Below are 16608 nucleotides of genomic sequence, written 5' to 3'. Positions count from 1 at the left end.
CACGGCACCCTTCTCACTCATCATTTTTTCTTCCTTGTCTCTGGGAAGATCTTTGAAAATCCTACCCACTGCTATTTTTCCCTATTATTTTCACTTTTACCTCTATCTTCCCTTTTACTCCTCCATTCGGCTGTCATTATATTTTTCTTCTTCTTGTCTTTCTTATACTATTACTCCTTAAAATTATTCCTCACAATGATCACCGGCCAACCTCTATTTTCCTTTAACTTCTATTTTTCCTCCACCCAATCTCTTCTACACCTGGGTGCCACTTTTTTTGTTATATTTAAAGTCGATCTCTTTGCACACACCTTTTGTTTTCCTCACTTCCATCTCATCCTGTCACCATATACCGCCTGCCCTATCCCATTTCCTTATCTGTATCTCTTTTGTTGATGTCTGTAATCTGTGTTCCAATGGCTTTTAGAGTCAGAGCATTAATAGAAAAGGACGACTGTGAGCCTAAAATGTTTATTTTCTCTTTTTTATTACATTCAATTTTTCTTAATAATAAATTAGTCGTGTAATTCTCTATTTTTAGAAATAATTATAAATTCTGTAATATTGTAATCCCCATTAACATGGCAGTTATTGTTGAAGAGTTATAAATTCCCCCAAACACAAGCAAATAGCAGTTATTTATATATTTTGTGGTATTACCTTTTCTGCTCAGAATGGAGAAACAGGGCCCCATTAGGATGGCAGGCAGACTTTGTCCGCCCGCCATCCTCACGGTGAAAGGGACCACCCGCCATAAGGGCGGGGGTTCCGTGGGGGCAATTAGGATGCACCCGCCCCAGTGGCAGGCGCATCCCGTATTTTTAACATTGCGCAGCACCGCCCGCCGTAATGCAAAAAATACATGTTGTGCATTTCAAAGCACAACTTGACAGGCACCACGCGGTACCTGCCACGTCGTTCTTTGAAAGGCAGGGAGGTACCATAGGTACCCCCCATGTGCAGCCCCCACCCTCCCGGAGTCCATGGGGGCTGGCAGGGGGCCCCCAAAGCAGACTCCGCATGCCATTCCATGGCGGCAAGAATGGTATTCACAATAGCACATTCTAATAAGGCTGGCGGTGTCTGAAAGACACCGTCACCATATAGAACGCTTTTCCGCCCGGTCGACATGTCGACCGGGCGGAAAAGCGGCAGAAGGTCTTTCTTCCGCCGCGGACCCCCCAGCCATTATAAATAATATGGCAGGGGGTCATTCAGGCACGGATGGTGGGCGGATCGCCCCCGCCAGGCCGGGGGTGGCTACAGCATGCCTGGCAGGGGCGATCTGCCCGCCATCCTAATGGGGCCCTTAGTGCATAGGATGGGGCTTAGGCATGCAAGGGTGCGAATGAGTGAAAATATACTAAAGCGAGATTATTGATGAAAGAGGTTGGCTCAGTAATTATGTGATTTTGGTAGGATGAGGATGCACAAAAGATATATAAGCTTAGGCAGTGGTGTGTTCAGTGAGCCCCTCAAACCCTCCCCCTCAACCCTGGTTATTTGCCGACTGCAAGGCTTAAGGTATATTCTTAGGAATTCTGGCACCTGAATAGGTATTTCAGACCAGAAAATAACAAAGTCCAAGGAAATAACCAATTCTGTGAACAGACAGACATGAAGGTATCAGTGCCTAATGACAACAGTCATAAAAAAAGAATCTGAATATAAAACGTAAATGCTGGAAAAATAGTAAATTAATTATTGAAGTGACTTTATACAATGGAATACATACACATAATGTCCTCATATATGTTGTCTTCAGATACAGTGTGATAAAGTGCTGATCTAGAAACTTTGTTTACATCTTCTGGGAGTGCTTGATGATTGGTTTGTGCCAGGTAGCACCGATAGGCCTGGACATCTTCAAACTCAAATGATTTCCTGAAAAAAATAATATATATATGAACAAGGGAAAAGCATATTTAAACCATGCCTTCCAGCTGCAAAGAGGAACATTACAATTTTTACACAGCCTACAGTTTTTCTGAAATGAGTAGTAAAATCACAGTACTGAATCTTTGTCTGGTGGGGTCTTCTGCCTTCAAACCATGGTCCAAACAAAAACAGATCTCGGTGGTCAATAAACAAGCGAAAAACACATTTATGACAGAAGAGAGCATATTTTAGGACACATGTTTCCCTGATAAAGTACTTTCGGCCGACACCGACAGTAAGATAGAATTGTCCTTGAGTTGAATTTTGTTATTTGCACGAAATATGTAAGGCAAGTCACAGATATTAGGTCTTAAGAATTTGATAATTGTCCTACTATTTATAAAGGCATCTAACAAACTTTTTTGGTTCTGTTATCTATAATGCCAGTTGGCCGTGTGCACACTAACTCAAAAATTCACTGATAGAAGTAACCCAACCTATCCAAGAACAAATAATCATCATATCTGTAAAGGTAGACTCTCATTACATGCCTTAAAAATAAAGACAGTGCACCTCTCGTAGGAAAGGGCCTCGTTTAGGAATGGTCACCCCCCCATATTTCCCCCGCTGATACTGATGCTTTTGATTGGAAGTATTTATTTTTATTTATTTATTTTTAGCAATTTTTAAAGCGCAAACAAATACCCGTTAGGGTGTCTCGGCGCTAGTTCACAGAACTCACTAGAGGGTGTCAGGGGAATCTAGACTGTGGGGTAAGAGGAAGAGAATAGCCATGTTTTGAGGCTTTTACGAAATTTTAGAATAGTGGGAGCAGTTTTAATGTGGACAGGTAGAGTGTTCCACAGTTTGGCCGTGGCAATGGTAAATCGTCTGTCTCCCCAGTTGACCTTTTTGGTTCGATGGACTTTTAACAGAAAAGCTGAAGAGGACCGTAGAATTCTAAGTTGTTCAACTGGACGAAGGGCTTCTTTTAAAAACTGTGGTCCAGTATTATTCAGGGTTTTGTACGCTATACACATAGCTTTAAATTTAATTTGGCTCCTAATGGGGAGCCAATGGAGTTTTCTGATGAACGGGGAAACAGATGAGAATTTAGGGATAGACAGTAGCGTTCTAGCTGCAGCATTTTGTACTGATTGTAATTTGTTGAGAACTCCTTCCTGCGCATTCAAAAAAAGTGAATTGCAATAATCGGTTCTCGAGAACACTAATGTACTGATGAGAGTCTTTCCTGCTGATTGTGGAAGGTAAGGAAGGAGTTTTTTTATTTTTTTGAGGGTATAGAAAGCCGATAAAACGACGGCGTTGGCATGGTGGTGAAGCGTCAGCTTGTTGTCAAAAATGACTCCCAAGTTACGAACTTTTTCCACCGGCTGTGGTGGGGGTCCTAACTGAGGTGGCCACCACTGAGGAGACCATGCTGGGCGCAAGCTCCCGAATGTCATCACCTCCGTTTTGTCGGAGTTAAGCTTGAGACAGTTTGATGACATCCAGGAGCTTATTGCCTTCATTCCCTCCTGGAAGTTGGCTGCAACAGATGTTCCATTATTATACACCGATAACACTAGTTGGGTGTCGTCGGCGTAAGTAGTGAGGGCAATTCCATAAGATTTTATTACCCTCGCCAAGTCCGACGCATAGATATTAAACAGCGTCGGACTTAGCGAAGAGCCCTGGGGAACACCGCACGGGAGGGAGAAGGTGTGGGAGGTGAAATTGCCCATCTTGATGGTCTGAGGGCGGTTAGCTAGGAATGAGGCAATCAGTTCTTTAGCTTTGCCTTTTATTCCTAGCGCTGAGACACGGTCGATCAGAGTGACATGATCGACCGTGTCAAAAGCCGCCGAAAGGTCCAGAAGTATTAGGACTGCTGCTCCTCCCATGTCCATGGTAGTTCTAATTTCATCTGTGGCCTTTAGGAGTGCTGTCTCAGTCCCATGACCCTGTCTGAAACCAAACTGGGTTTCATCAAGAAGGTTGTTATCGTTGATGAATTTGGAAAGCTGGATGTTAATAGACTTTTCAAATATTTTGGCTGGGAAGGGAAGACAGGCGATGGGTCTGTAACTGGCTGGGAGCTGAGGGTCCAGTGTGGGCTTTTTTAGGAGAGGCTTGATAATAGCTTCCTTCCAGACTGAAGGATATACTCCCGTTGCAAACATGGCGTTGCAGATAGTGGTCAAAGCAGGAGAGATTGCTTCAGGGATGAGGTTTAAGATAGCTGGCGGGCAGGGGTCAAGAGGGGAGCCAGATTTGATGCTGGATACCAAGCGATGAATATGTATCTGATCAACAGCATCAAAGGAAGATAGGTAGGGCAGGGTATTAGTAGGGGGTACCTCGGAAAGAGGAGGGGGGGCGGAGTTCGTAAAGGTGATGAAAATGGATCTGACTTTTTCCTCAAAGTAGGTGGCCAAAGCATCCACTAATGACTGAGATCCTTCTAAGCGGGGTGCCGGGGGGTTGGACAAAGTGTTGACCAGTACACTATGTTCCTGCTAAACAGCCCCAGTGCCAGGGCTCATTCCCTAAAAACTACACAAATGTTAATTGTAACCCAACTGGCAAGGGCTTTAGCACTCTAGTAAGCCTCTGGTAAATGGTACTCTTGTACCCAGGGCATGAGTACTAAAGATTAAGGGCTGCAGTATATTATGCCACCAAAAGGGACCCACACTCAAACTGCAGGCAGACTGCCATTGCAGGATGCGTGAAATGGTGCAACTCATTTCGAAAAGAAGACATTGCCTAATCCTTGTGTGCAATGCCCACATCCACAGCATGTACTACATGTAAGTCACCATTACAGCAGGCCTTGAGAGCCCTATGGCAGGGTGCATGAAATTACATGTGAGGGCACATCTGCATGGGCAGATATGCTCCTGTGAAGCCTAGTTCCATTGCTAGTCATTGCAAGTCAGGAAGGCAGTTTGAGGACAAGGACTAGGCTCTGGTCATTACGAGTTGCCCAGCTACGTGATGGCTTCACTGAAAGTACTGTGTTCGATATCAAACACCTTTTCATAATAAATCTGTACTGATGCTAGTATCAGATTTATTAGGGTATACACCCAGAGAGCACCTTAGATGTGCCCCCTGTAGCCCTACAAGTCTCTAGGGGCCCATTAGGGTGGCGGGGGCAATCCGCCCGCCATCCTCACTGAAATGACCCCCGCCACATTAGGATGATGAGGGGTCCGCAGCGGACGGAAAGACCGTCTGCCGCTTTTCTGCCTCAGTCGCCTTGCGATCGGGGCGGAAAAGTTTAATATGGTGGTGGTGTCTGTTTGACACCGCCAGCTATATTAGTATGGGCCCAAACTGATGCCTTTCCGTGGCGGCAATGCCTCCACGGAAAGGCAGGCGGTCCTTTACTTTGGGGACCCCCCAGGGCCCCTGGAGTGGAGGCGAGGTGGGGGGTGCACACTGGGGGGGTACCTGTGGTACCCCCTAGCATTTGCATACACAAAGCGGCAGGCACAGCGCAGTGCCTGCACTTCGTGTATGCAAATGCACACATGCATTTTTATCATTGTGGCGGGCGGTGCTGAGAGCACCGCCCGCCACAATGTTAAAAATGCAGGGTGCGCCCACCACTGTGGTGGGCGCATCCTAATACCCCCCACGGGACCCACGCCCTTATGGCAGGCGGTCCCAATCCCCGGGTCCGCCCGGCATCCTAATGACCCCCCAAGTGTGCTGGCTTACTGGTATCTTCCAGCCTGCTACCACAGACAGGTTTCTGGCCCCTTGCAAGGGAAACCCCATGCTCTCGTAGACCAAGAACAATGCCGGCTCGGCAGAAGCTCCTCCAGCTTGATGCTAGCAATTTAGCATATCGAGGCCAGAAGCTTCAAAACCCCTGCTGCCTTTGATATGCAAACCCAGCTTCTCCCCAGACCTGGGGAACACCACCCCTGGGGCCCAACTGGTACTAAAGTAGGCGGAAAAATTGTAATTTAGGAGGTGTGCTTCACCCATAGGCAGCCAAACCCCTAAGGTGGGCTACCTAAAGAGAACAGCCAGAGAATGGTTTCACCATCTTGTTTTTAGTGAAATAGGGGCTTCATGGTCAAGATTATTCCCACTCCTCACAGGAAGTGGTCACATAGCGAGTGTAGTCACTCTAGGGGTAGTTGGACCATTGGCTATTACTGCATGCTCCACAAAACGTCCCTAAATTGAGTATTTAAGGCTCTTCCTGACACCAGATTTGTATTACTGAGAACTGAAGGACAAAGAGGAGACAACACCACGAGAACCAAGGACTTGCACAGAAACGTTCGCCAAAACCTGCCTTGCTGCTTGCTCTTTAATAATTGCAAAGACCCCAAATGTCCTGCAGCTGTGCATCTTCCCCAACACTTGAAGGACTGCCCAGCACTTTGACAACAAGTGATTATCGCCCTTGGAGTGGAGGAGCCACCCCCTGCATCAGCAGACACAACTGTATCTGTCCGGTTTACCATTTTGCTGGCCATCGGACCTACTGAGGGAGCATTACTTCAGGAGGAGGTCTTCGTGGCTCTAGGACAACAGCCCTGTCTCATTGACGAGTTTCAAGATGCTAGACTCTCTGGGAGTTACCCTGCACCAATACCCTGAGTACTGGGGCACTTGCACCAGCCAAATCTTGTTTCTCTTCCAGCCCGTATACCACCACCTTGGAAGCCTTGTTGCACATCAGGGGACTGACGACTAGTCTGGCTCTGCTCCTTTGTTTTCCTTCCCTCTGCTGATCTACTGACAACCATAAGAGCCTCAAACACCAGTGGCCAGCCAGCCAAGACCCTCTGCACCCGAGCTCCACAGCCAGGGTCCACGACTTCTGACTGCACCCCCTTGGCCTAGGGGTTCCCCCGAATTGAGACCCCTTTGTGTTTACCTGGACTTGGCACCAAGTCAGTTCTTGCAGCCCTTGTGACAAGTCCCATCAACTTCAACAGTGTGGCGCTCGAGGCTACCATTCCAAAACCACCTCTGCACCTGTACACCCCAAGGGCAGGTAAACCAGAACTGATGGTGGTACTTTGGACCTTGACCCCCCTCCCCAGCACCTTAAGTTCCAAAGGGCACCACTGAACACTGCTTGCAAGTACATGTTCGCCATCTGGGTTTTTCTCAGACAGCATAACATTGTAATCTTCTAGGCTCATGCCTCAAAACAGTTTTTTTAGTATTTTTCGTCTAAAATCAATACCTTTGCTTGTACCTAAGTTATTTTAAGGATCTTTGGGCCACATGTACAACCGGCAGATTTTGTGAGTTCCTAATTGAGACTTTTGCAACGTGCAATTAGGAAGTGGCAAAAAGCGATGTACAACAGTGTGTTTGACACTGTTAGCGATTCCTAGTGGGTCGCAAATGGACCGACCTCATCAATATTCACGAGGCTGGTCGCAATTTGTGACCCATTTGGAATGGCCAAAACCACAGGTATGGTGGCCTGCTAGTCAGCAGACCACCATGTCTGTGATTGCTTTTTCAATAAAGCAACATTTTTTTTAAAAATGCAGCCTGTTTTCCTTAAAGAAAAATGGGATGCGTTTCATTTCTTAAGACCACTGCCTGCTCTTTCAAAAATATTTTTGCAACCATTCACAAAGGAGAAGGTGTCCTCTCCCCTTTCCATTTGCGACTGGATTCCAACCTACTTGAAGCAGGCAGTAAAATGTGAATGTTTTGCGACCTCATTTTGGTCGCAAAACATTCATACATCCCCGTGTGACTCGATATTAGGAAGGGACGCCCTTGACACGCCCCTTCCTAATACCCACTCGCAAACCCTATTTTGCGAGTTGGTAATAGGCTACTGGCTTGCAAAATAGGATTAGTACACGTCAAAAGGATATTTAGTGGTCGCAAATGGCCCGATTCGCCGTTTGCGACCTCTAAAACCTTTTGCACATGTGCTCTATTGGGTCTGATTTCTTAAAAAAATCTACTGAATTTTTATAAATTGGTCTCGGATTTCATATTGAGTGGGTAACCCATTTATTGATTGTGTGTGCAACAAATGCATAAAACACTACTCTGTGATAAGCCTATGCTGCTCGACTACACTACTACAAATAGAGCACTCAGGATTCTTAAAGGAAGTCCTGTAAACCAATAAGGGTTGTCTGAATGTTTTGCATGGTGTGCCCTTACATTGGCATCACTACATAAAAAACCAGCTTCCTACATCTTCTTTAAAGCCATTGATTTATGAGAACTATCAACCAGCTGTACGAGTCCTTTTGTGGTCACAAACCCACTGATTTGCATAATCACGGGCTCTGTGACTGCAAAAGTATTTTTATATGAATTTACCCATTTTGTGGGTCTTAAAAGCCTTTCTGACTAGCAAAATGAGTTTTCGATCCATTCCAATTTGCAGTTAGGATGGGTCATGAAATGGACATCTCTTAATTGCAACTCGCAATGGTATGTATCAATGGTTTGCAACGGCAAACTATCATTCAGTTACTGACACCTCAAAAGAGGTAGTAACTGATTCACAAAGGGGAAGATGTCCTTCTGGAACACCTTCCCCTTTGTATATCGTGTCAGCGGGCTTTGGGGAAGCAGGCCTACACCCCGATGTTTCCTCACACAAGGTTTATTATTATTTATTTTTTAAAACAACACAGATTCCATTAATGAACATAGGCTACTTTAAAACAAAGTTGGGAGTGCAAGCACAAGGATGGTGGTCTGCTGTTCCTTACATATAGTGACCTACCAAATAATAATAATTAGGCAGGTTATTCTGCAACCTCCTGCAAAGGGACATTTGGCTATGTGGTGTTTTAGCACATGGCTCTCATCACAAAATATAAGATTGAATACAAAATGTTTGTGCTCACTTTATGACCACTTTATGTGACTAGTCTTTTGATACATTTGGCCTTTAGATCTTAATGCATCTTCATTAAACATTAACTAAATAGAGTCACAGGTTTATTGAGTCTTGTATACACAGGCAACATCCATCCACTATGTACACTGTGCACAGAGGACCCTTATGGAAGAAGAACAGAAACATGCATTCACATCAAGAATGGGTAAGGCTTTTTATTTGGTGCACGCAGATAGTGCTAATTTCTTGAATGAAAGTGCAAACTTACACCCAGGCTAGACCCAGAAACATTCAAAAGTCTTGGAAATTGTTTTGTACTTCCAATTGCCACTATGCAGAATCACTTTTGCAACTGCAATTGTACACAGAGAACGTTTGTGCATAAAATAATGCCATTGTACCTGTGCAAAGGCTTTATTTTCCTTTTCTACCCTTGACAATTTAAAGGCATTATTTTCCACTTCTGCCCTTGACAATGTAAATCACTGATCTTTTGAAGCCCCTTCAAAGATCATAGGTCCTGGGAATAGGGGTATGGGTAACTCTATGCTGGAGTTCAGAAGGTGCATGAGCAATAAACATGCATTTGTGTTTGTTTTTTTACATCATATTTGCTTTCTGTTCAAAGGCAAAGTTTAAATGTCAGGCTATGCCTTCTGACAAATCCCTGCTTATTTGGAAACTGGTGTTTACTTTTATTTCTCTAACTGCAAAGTGAGAGGATTATGTAAAAGTGACAGAGTGACAATCTTGCTGGTGTACAGGAAGTGAAAAGAAGGGTTGTAAGAAGTAACTTTCTTCTAATAGAGAACTTTACACATAATTCAAAATGGTATACACCTGTTACAACGCAACTTTTACAACTACCTACCATTACAACGCAACTTTTACAACGCATTGCGCTGGGGGGCGCTCTAGGATAGGGAATAAGTTTAATTTACTATCCAACACCTTCCCTAGTGTCCACGGGGACTGGAGTTGGAATAGTAAATTATACTTACCACTATCCAGCACCTCTAAGCGCTATGCGTTGTAATGGTATGCGTTGTAATGGTCGCGTTGTAATGGTAGGTAGTTGTAATGGTATGCGTTATAACGTCATACATCCTTCAAAATATATCAGCACTTAGGATAGCACAAATGAAGCTAATTTTTTGTAATTCTGAAGTGTGATGGAAACAAAGATCTTAATAGGAACAACCCAAAACACTTTACTTGGTGCAAATGATAAATATTTGCTCAAACCCGATTTCCACACATCATCTTTTGTGAATGAAATCGTTTTACTAATAAAACAGCATGTCTATTCAAATTTAGTGACCATTTCAACAGAAAATGTGCTTTCTATAAATTACAGTGTACTACCTCATAAGTGATCCAAAATGTATCACTTGCTACAAACCACACAATTAGTACTCTCCTGCTGAATGGATTGAGTGCTGGGATGTGAGGCAGTGTGATCTCCCACTCTACTTTTGTTTGAAAAGACTGCCTTTCTCTTAAGCTACTGAGCTCAGGTGCTTGTGTTGATGCACCTGCCCTGTGAGTGGTACAGAAACATGAGAAAACTTAGGGCAGCATTCCCAGCATCCCCAAAATGACTTGTTGCTACTACTGATGAAGGTATGAATCCAGAAACACGTGTCTGAGGTTACACAGCACAAACTGCACCAACAAGAGTGAAAAATAAAAGACTCCTACTGAAGTAAGCGTTATAATGCACTGCAGTTATCGGTGCAGAGACAGAATATCAACAAAAAATATTGAATTGCACAAATATCAAAAATATTGTGGGTCAGGAATATCAACAGACACATTCTCATGGTCAAGAATATCGATTTTAGGTAAGCAATATCGATTTACAAAATATCTAAGGGACCCTTTAGGATGTAGGGTGACCGCTCTACATCCTCCCCGCCCGCCACCCATTTAGCCCGCCTGCCACCCATTTCCCCCGCCATGCTAGTTTGGCGGGGGTACCTCGGTGGACTGGAAGACCTTCTGCCACTTTTCCGCCCGTCGACAAGTCGACCAGGTGGAAAAGGGTTTCAAATGGTGGCAGTGTTTGCTAGACACCGCCATCCGTATCGGGATGCAGGAGGGAGGGAGCCTTTCAATGCCACCACAGAAAGGCATGCGGATTTCGAGATTGGGGGCCCATTGCGGGCCCCCAGGATGTTAGGGGGATCAGGGGGGCACATGGGGGGTAACTATGGTACCCCCTACATGTGCATGCACAATATGGCAGGCACCACGCGGGGCCTGCCACGTTGTGCGTGCACATGCATGACATGCATTTTTGGCATTGCTGCGGGCGGTGCTAAAAGCACCCCCCATCGCAATGTTAAAAATGCATTATGCGCCCGCCAGTGTGGCGGGCCCATCCTAATGTCATCCACGGGACCCCCGCACATATGGCGGGCGGTCCCTTTTAGCTTCAGGATGGCGGGCAGACAAAGTTCGCCTGCCATCCTAATGATTGTCTAAGTGTTTAATATTGTATGCAAAAATATAGTTGTTAAAAATATATATTTTTTTAGTAATGTTATGTATTTTAGTTTGTATTTTATATGTGTGTGTTGTATGTTTTTTGTATAAGAATTGTTTGTATGTTTATTATATGTGTTAAAATTTTAGTAGTTATTAAAAAAAAATTATTTAATTTAGCATTTTTTGGTTCCGTAGCGGGTTGTGGGTTTATAGGGGAACAGGGTGGGAAGTAATTTAATTATATAACATTTATTGATTATTTTTAGTAGTTATTTTTTTAAATTAGAATTTTGCGTTTTTAGTTCCGTAGCGAGTTGTGGGTTTATAGGGGAATAGGGTGGGAAGTAATTTAATTATATTACATTTAGTGAATAATTATTATTTCTTAATATTTGTTTAATTGAGATGTTATAGTGCTAAATGTGCAAATTAAATTGGTATTCATTATTTAATAATTAGTTAATTAATTTTAATTAATTAGTTGCCAATTAATTGTGGTAATTGTGTAATACATTTTAGGTGTGTGTTGTGGTGTTTATAGGTGAAAATGTGGGAAGGGTGGGAAGTAATTTATTTTTAATTGATTAATTAATAACTAGTTAATTAATTTTAATTAATGAACTTGTAATTAATTATGATAATTGTGTAATTAATTTTAGGTGTGTGTTGTGGCGTTTACAGTTGTAAATGTGGGAAGGGTGGGAAGTAATTTATTTTTTATTGATGAATTATTAACTAGTTGGTAATCAATTATAATTAATTGATTAGTAATTGATTATGTTATTGCGTAATTAAATTTAGGTGTGTGTTGTGGATATTATAGTGTTAAAGAATGTGTACTCAATGAATGTTTATTATTTTCTTTATTAATATTTAAAAACAAAATCTTTATTAATGTTAATTATGGAAATACATTGAAATAAGAATGTCTTTTTTCATTGGTATGGTGTTATAGGGTAGGAAATAAAATAAATACATTTATATTTTAAATAATTTGTTTGTTAAAATTTGCTCCTTTTAAATAAATATTGTTTATAAATGTATTTATTAATTTATTTAATGTAATAGTTGTACCTTTTTGTTGCATGTGATTAATATTATAATATGTGTTCATTTTATATGTTTAAAAGATTTAATCGTATATTTTAAAAAATATATATATATTTTTAAGATTTAAGATTTCAATTGTTTAAATTTTATTAGTACTTTTTGTTTCTCCGCTTTCCAACGCTTTCCCTACTGTTGCACTCATTAGAGTGGGAATAGGACTGTTTACCCCTCCGCTATCCAGCACTTTACCTACTGTTGCACTCACTGGAGTTGGAATAGTAAATGTAATTCTTCTGCTATCCAACATTTACCCTACTTTTGCACTCACTGGAGTGGGAATAGTACATTTTACCCCTCTGCTATACAACACTTTCAGTACTGTTGCACTCTTTGGATTGGGAATAGTAATTTTTACTCCCCCGCTATCCAACACTTTACAAGTCAAGTCAAGTCAAGTCAAGTCAAAAGATTTATATAGCGCGCTACATACCCAGAGGGTCTCAAGGCGCTTAAAGAGGGGTGGGGAGTTACTTGTCGAATATCCACGTTTTGAGTTGTTTTCTGAATGCTAGGTGGTTCTGAGTAAGGCGAAGGTGAGTGGGAATTGAATTCCAAGTTTTAGCTGCTAGGTAGGAGAAGGATCTACCTCCCATGGTGGTTTTGTTGATGCGGGGTATAGTGGCAAGAGCTTGGTTGGAGGATCGTAGCTGGCGGGAGGGGGTGTAGAAGGATAGTCGTGTGTTGAGGCATTCGGGTCCGATTTCGTAGAGTGCTTTGTGTGCGTGGGTTAGGAGCTGGAAAGTGATCCTCTTATTTACGGGGAGCCAGTGGAGGTTTTTCAGGTGGTCAGAGATGTGTTCTTTGCGCGGGATGTCTAATATGAGCCTGGCTGCGGCGTTCTGGATGCGTTGTAGTTTTTTCTGGAGTTTAGCGGTGGTGCCGGCGTAGAGGGTGTTTCCGTAGTCCAGTCGGCTCGTGACCAGAGCGTGGGTGACTGTTTTTCTAGTTTCGGTGGGGATCCAGCGAAATGTTTTTTTGAGCATGCGAAGAATGTTGAAGCAAGATGAAGAAACGGCGTTAACTTGTCTGTTCATCGAGAGTGAGGAATCCAGGATGACGCCCAGGTTCAGTGCGTGGTCCGTCGGGATGGGTGCTTTTCCAAGGGCCTCTGGCCACCAAGAGTCGTCCCAGGCGGAGGGGGAGGTGCCTAAGATGAGGACTTCTGTTTTGTCTGAGTTCAGTTTCAGACGGCTGTGCTTCATCCATTCGGCTACTTCTTTCATTCCTTCGTGTAGGTTGGTTTTGGCCGTGTTAGGGTCTCTGGTGAGTGATAGGATCAGTTGAGTGTCGTCGGCGTAGGAGATGATGTTGAGGTTATGTTGGCGTGCGATGGCCGCGAGGGGGCTCATGTAAACGTTGAAGAGGGTGGGGCTGAGTGAGGACCCTTGAGGTACGCCGCAGATGACTTCAGTGGCTTCTGACTTGAATGGTGGAAGGCGTACTCTCTGGGTTCTTCCGGAGAGAAACGAGGTGATCCATTCCAGTGCTTTTCCTTGGATTCCGATGTTTTTGAGGCGCTGTAGAAGGGTGCTATGGCAGACTGTGTCGAAGGCTGCGGAGAGGTCGAGGAGGATGAGGGCGACTGTGTCTCCATTGTCCAGTAGAGTTCGAATGTCGTCTGTTGCTGCGATGAGGGCGGTTTGGGTGCTGTGCTTGGCTCGGAAGCCGGACTGTGAGGAGTCGAGGGATTTGTTGGTTTTGAGGAATGCGGCGAGCTGGTTGTTGACAGCTTTCTCGATGACTTTGGCCGGGAATGGAAGGAGTGAGATAGGGCGGTAGTTTTTGAGTTCGGTGGGGTCAGCTGTGGGTTTCTTCAGGAGGGCGCTGAGTTCGGCATGTTTCCAGCTTTCCGGGAAGGTTGCGGAGTTGAGGGAGCAGTTGATGACGTCTCGGAGGTGTGGTGCAATAATGGAGTCTGCTTTGTTAAAGATGTGGTGAGGGCAAGGGTCTGTGGGGGATCCTGAGTGGATAGAGTTCATCAGACGGATGGTGTCCTCAGTGGAGATTGGCTTCCAGTCATTGAGGATGTTCAGGGGGGGTGGGGGTCCTGCAGGGGATTGGGTGGGTTGGTCCCCGGGTTGGTTGTCGAAGCTGTTGTGGATGTCTCCAATTTTGTTGTGGAAGAATTAGGCTAGGGAGTCGCAGAGGGCTTGAGAGGGGGTGATGTCGTTGGAGTTGGTTGAGGGGTTGGTGAATTCCTTGACGATGTTGAATAATTCCTTGCTGTTGTGGGCGTTGTTATCTAGACGGTCCTTGAAGGCTGCTTTCTTGGCATGTCGGATTAGTTGGTGGTGTATGCGGGAGGCGTTTTTGAAGGCGTCCTTGGTGCTGGTGGTTGGGTCTTTTTTCCAGGCCTTCTGAAGGGAGCGACAGAGTTTCTTGGATTTCTTAAGGTCATCGTTGAACCAGGAGGCCTTCTTGCTGCCTAGTTTGATTTGTCGTTTTTTCAGTGGTGCTAGGATGTCGGCGCTGTTGGATAACCATTGGGTGAGGTTGGTGGCTGCTTGGTCTGGGTTTGAGGAGTGGGCGGGGGGCTTTTGAAGAATCGATGAGGAGATTTGGTCGATGGTGATTTTGTTCCAGTTTCTTTGCAGAGTGGGTTGGGGTGGTTGTTGGATGTGGGCTTGTTGTAGGTGAAGTGAACGCAGCTGTGGTCCGTCCAAAGGAGAGCTGTGGTGTGGCTGAAGGAAACATGTTTGCTGGAGGTGAAGATAGGGTCGAGTGTGTGACCTGCGATGTGGGTGGAGGTAGAGACAAGTTGTTTAAGTCCGAGGTTTGCGAGGTTGTCCAAAAGGGTGGTGGTGTTGCGGTCGTTGTTCTTTTCAAGGTGAAAGTTGAGGTCTCCCAGAAGGATGTAGTCCTTGGAGGGGAGCGCGTGTGGAGTGATGAAGTCCGTGATGTCTTCACTAAATTGTGCGCGGGGTCCTGGTGGCCTGTAAAGGAGGGTGCCTCTGAGTGTGGTCTTGGGGTTGATGTGGATCTGGAAGTGAAGGTGTTCAGAGTTGGCGAGATTGACGCCTGAGCTGGTTGAGATGCGGATGGATTTCTTATGGACGATAGCGATGCCTCCTCCCGTGTGGCCGGTACGGTCCTTGCGAATGATCTTATAGCCTTCCGGGATGGCAATGGTGATGTCTGGGGCTGAAGAGGCATTCATCCATGTTTCTGTTAGGAAGGCGACGTCCGGAGAGATGGTGTCGAGTAGATTCCAGAGGTCAATGGCGTGTCTGTGGACCGAGCGGGTGTTGAGCAGGATACATTGTAGGTGGTTGGGGTCGGATATCTGTTGTGTGTTCGTAGATGAGGAGTTGTTCTGGGTGCCGTCGAACTTGCAGGAGTTGCAGGAGAAGGGTCCATGGGTGTGTCCAGGGGCGGCTTGGACGCAGTTGGGGGAGCGGCCGGGGTTAAGGGCTAGGAGGGGGGTGGCATCGTAAGTAATGCGGGAGTGGTGGGTGGGATGGGGGCCAGGGGGTATGGCGCTGGGCGCGGTCCAAGCGAGGACGGGCGTAGACGGGCTTACCTTTGGCGCACCTTCGGCGCAGCCGAAGCGCATGGACGCTGCGCGTTGGAACATCTGGCATTTAAAGGATGGTGGAGGGGGCGGAGAGTGGGAGGGTCAGCAGCTGGGAGGCGGTAGCGGGGAGGAGGGGCGTGCCTGGGAACAACAACAACACGGAATACAAAATGGAGGTCAAAGGGGAGGCGAGGTAGGGGCAGCCTGAGTCACCGAGAGAGAAATCAAAGTATTGCAGTTGCTGGTAGAAGAAAGCAAACACACTCAATTAAAAAGCGGGGCGGGCGGCGCTACAATTTCAAGCGCTATGACAGTCGGTCTAATAACATGCGTAGCCTACGTTATAATTAGCAGCTTCTGAAATGACACTGCGCAAATGTAAGTGATCGCAGGCGATACCGTATTATTCTGTGAGGGCTGCGATGATCAACGGTGCAGGCAGGCAGCAGTAGCAATGAGAGGCAGGCAGCAGCAGCAGTGGGAGAGGAGCGAGGAGGGAGCAACCGGTCAGGAACGAGTCCGGGCGGTCACAAGGGTAGAGAGGGGGTGGCGAGCTCTATGAACGTGGGTGGGAGGGTCAGCAGCTGGGAGGCGGTAGCGGGGAGGAGGGGCGTGCCTGGGAACAACAACAACACGGAATACAAAATGGAGGTCAAAGGGGAGGCGAGGCAGGGGCAGCCTGAGTCACCGAGAGAGAAATCAAAGTATTGCAGTTGCTGGTAGAAGAAAGCAAACACACTCAATTAAAAAGCGG

The 16608-nt window shown here is 45.3% G+C and overlaps 1 protein-coding gene across 3 annotated transcripts in view; it reads right to left on the bottom strand.

Moving 5' to 3' along the window:
- DENND2C (DENN domain containing 2C) overlaps positions 1-16608 on the bottom strand; it is a 388745-nt gene that overhangs the window by 213470 nt on the left and 158667 nt on the right. For all 3 annotated transcript variants that reach the window (XM_086923286.1, XM_086923287.1, XM_086923288.1), the window contains exon 3: positions 1736-1884. In XM_086923286.1, coding sequence (XP_086779412.1) covers positions 1736-1884 — 149 coding nt within the window. The remainder of the gene's footprint in view (positions 1-1735; positions 1885-16608) is intronic.

The sequence above is a fragment of the Lissotriton vulgaris genome, chromosome 5 (assembly GCF_964263255.1).
Source record: "Lissotriton vulgaris chromosome 5, aLisVul1.2, whole genome shotgun sequence".
Lineage (NCBI taxonomy): Eukaryota > Metazoa > Chordata > Amphibia > Caudata > Salamandridae > Lissotriton > Lissotriton vulgaris.
This window is presented reverse-complemented; position numbering and strand designations above follow the sequence as displayed.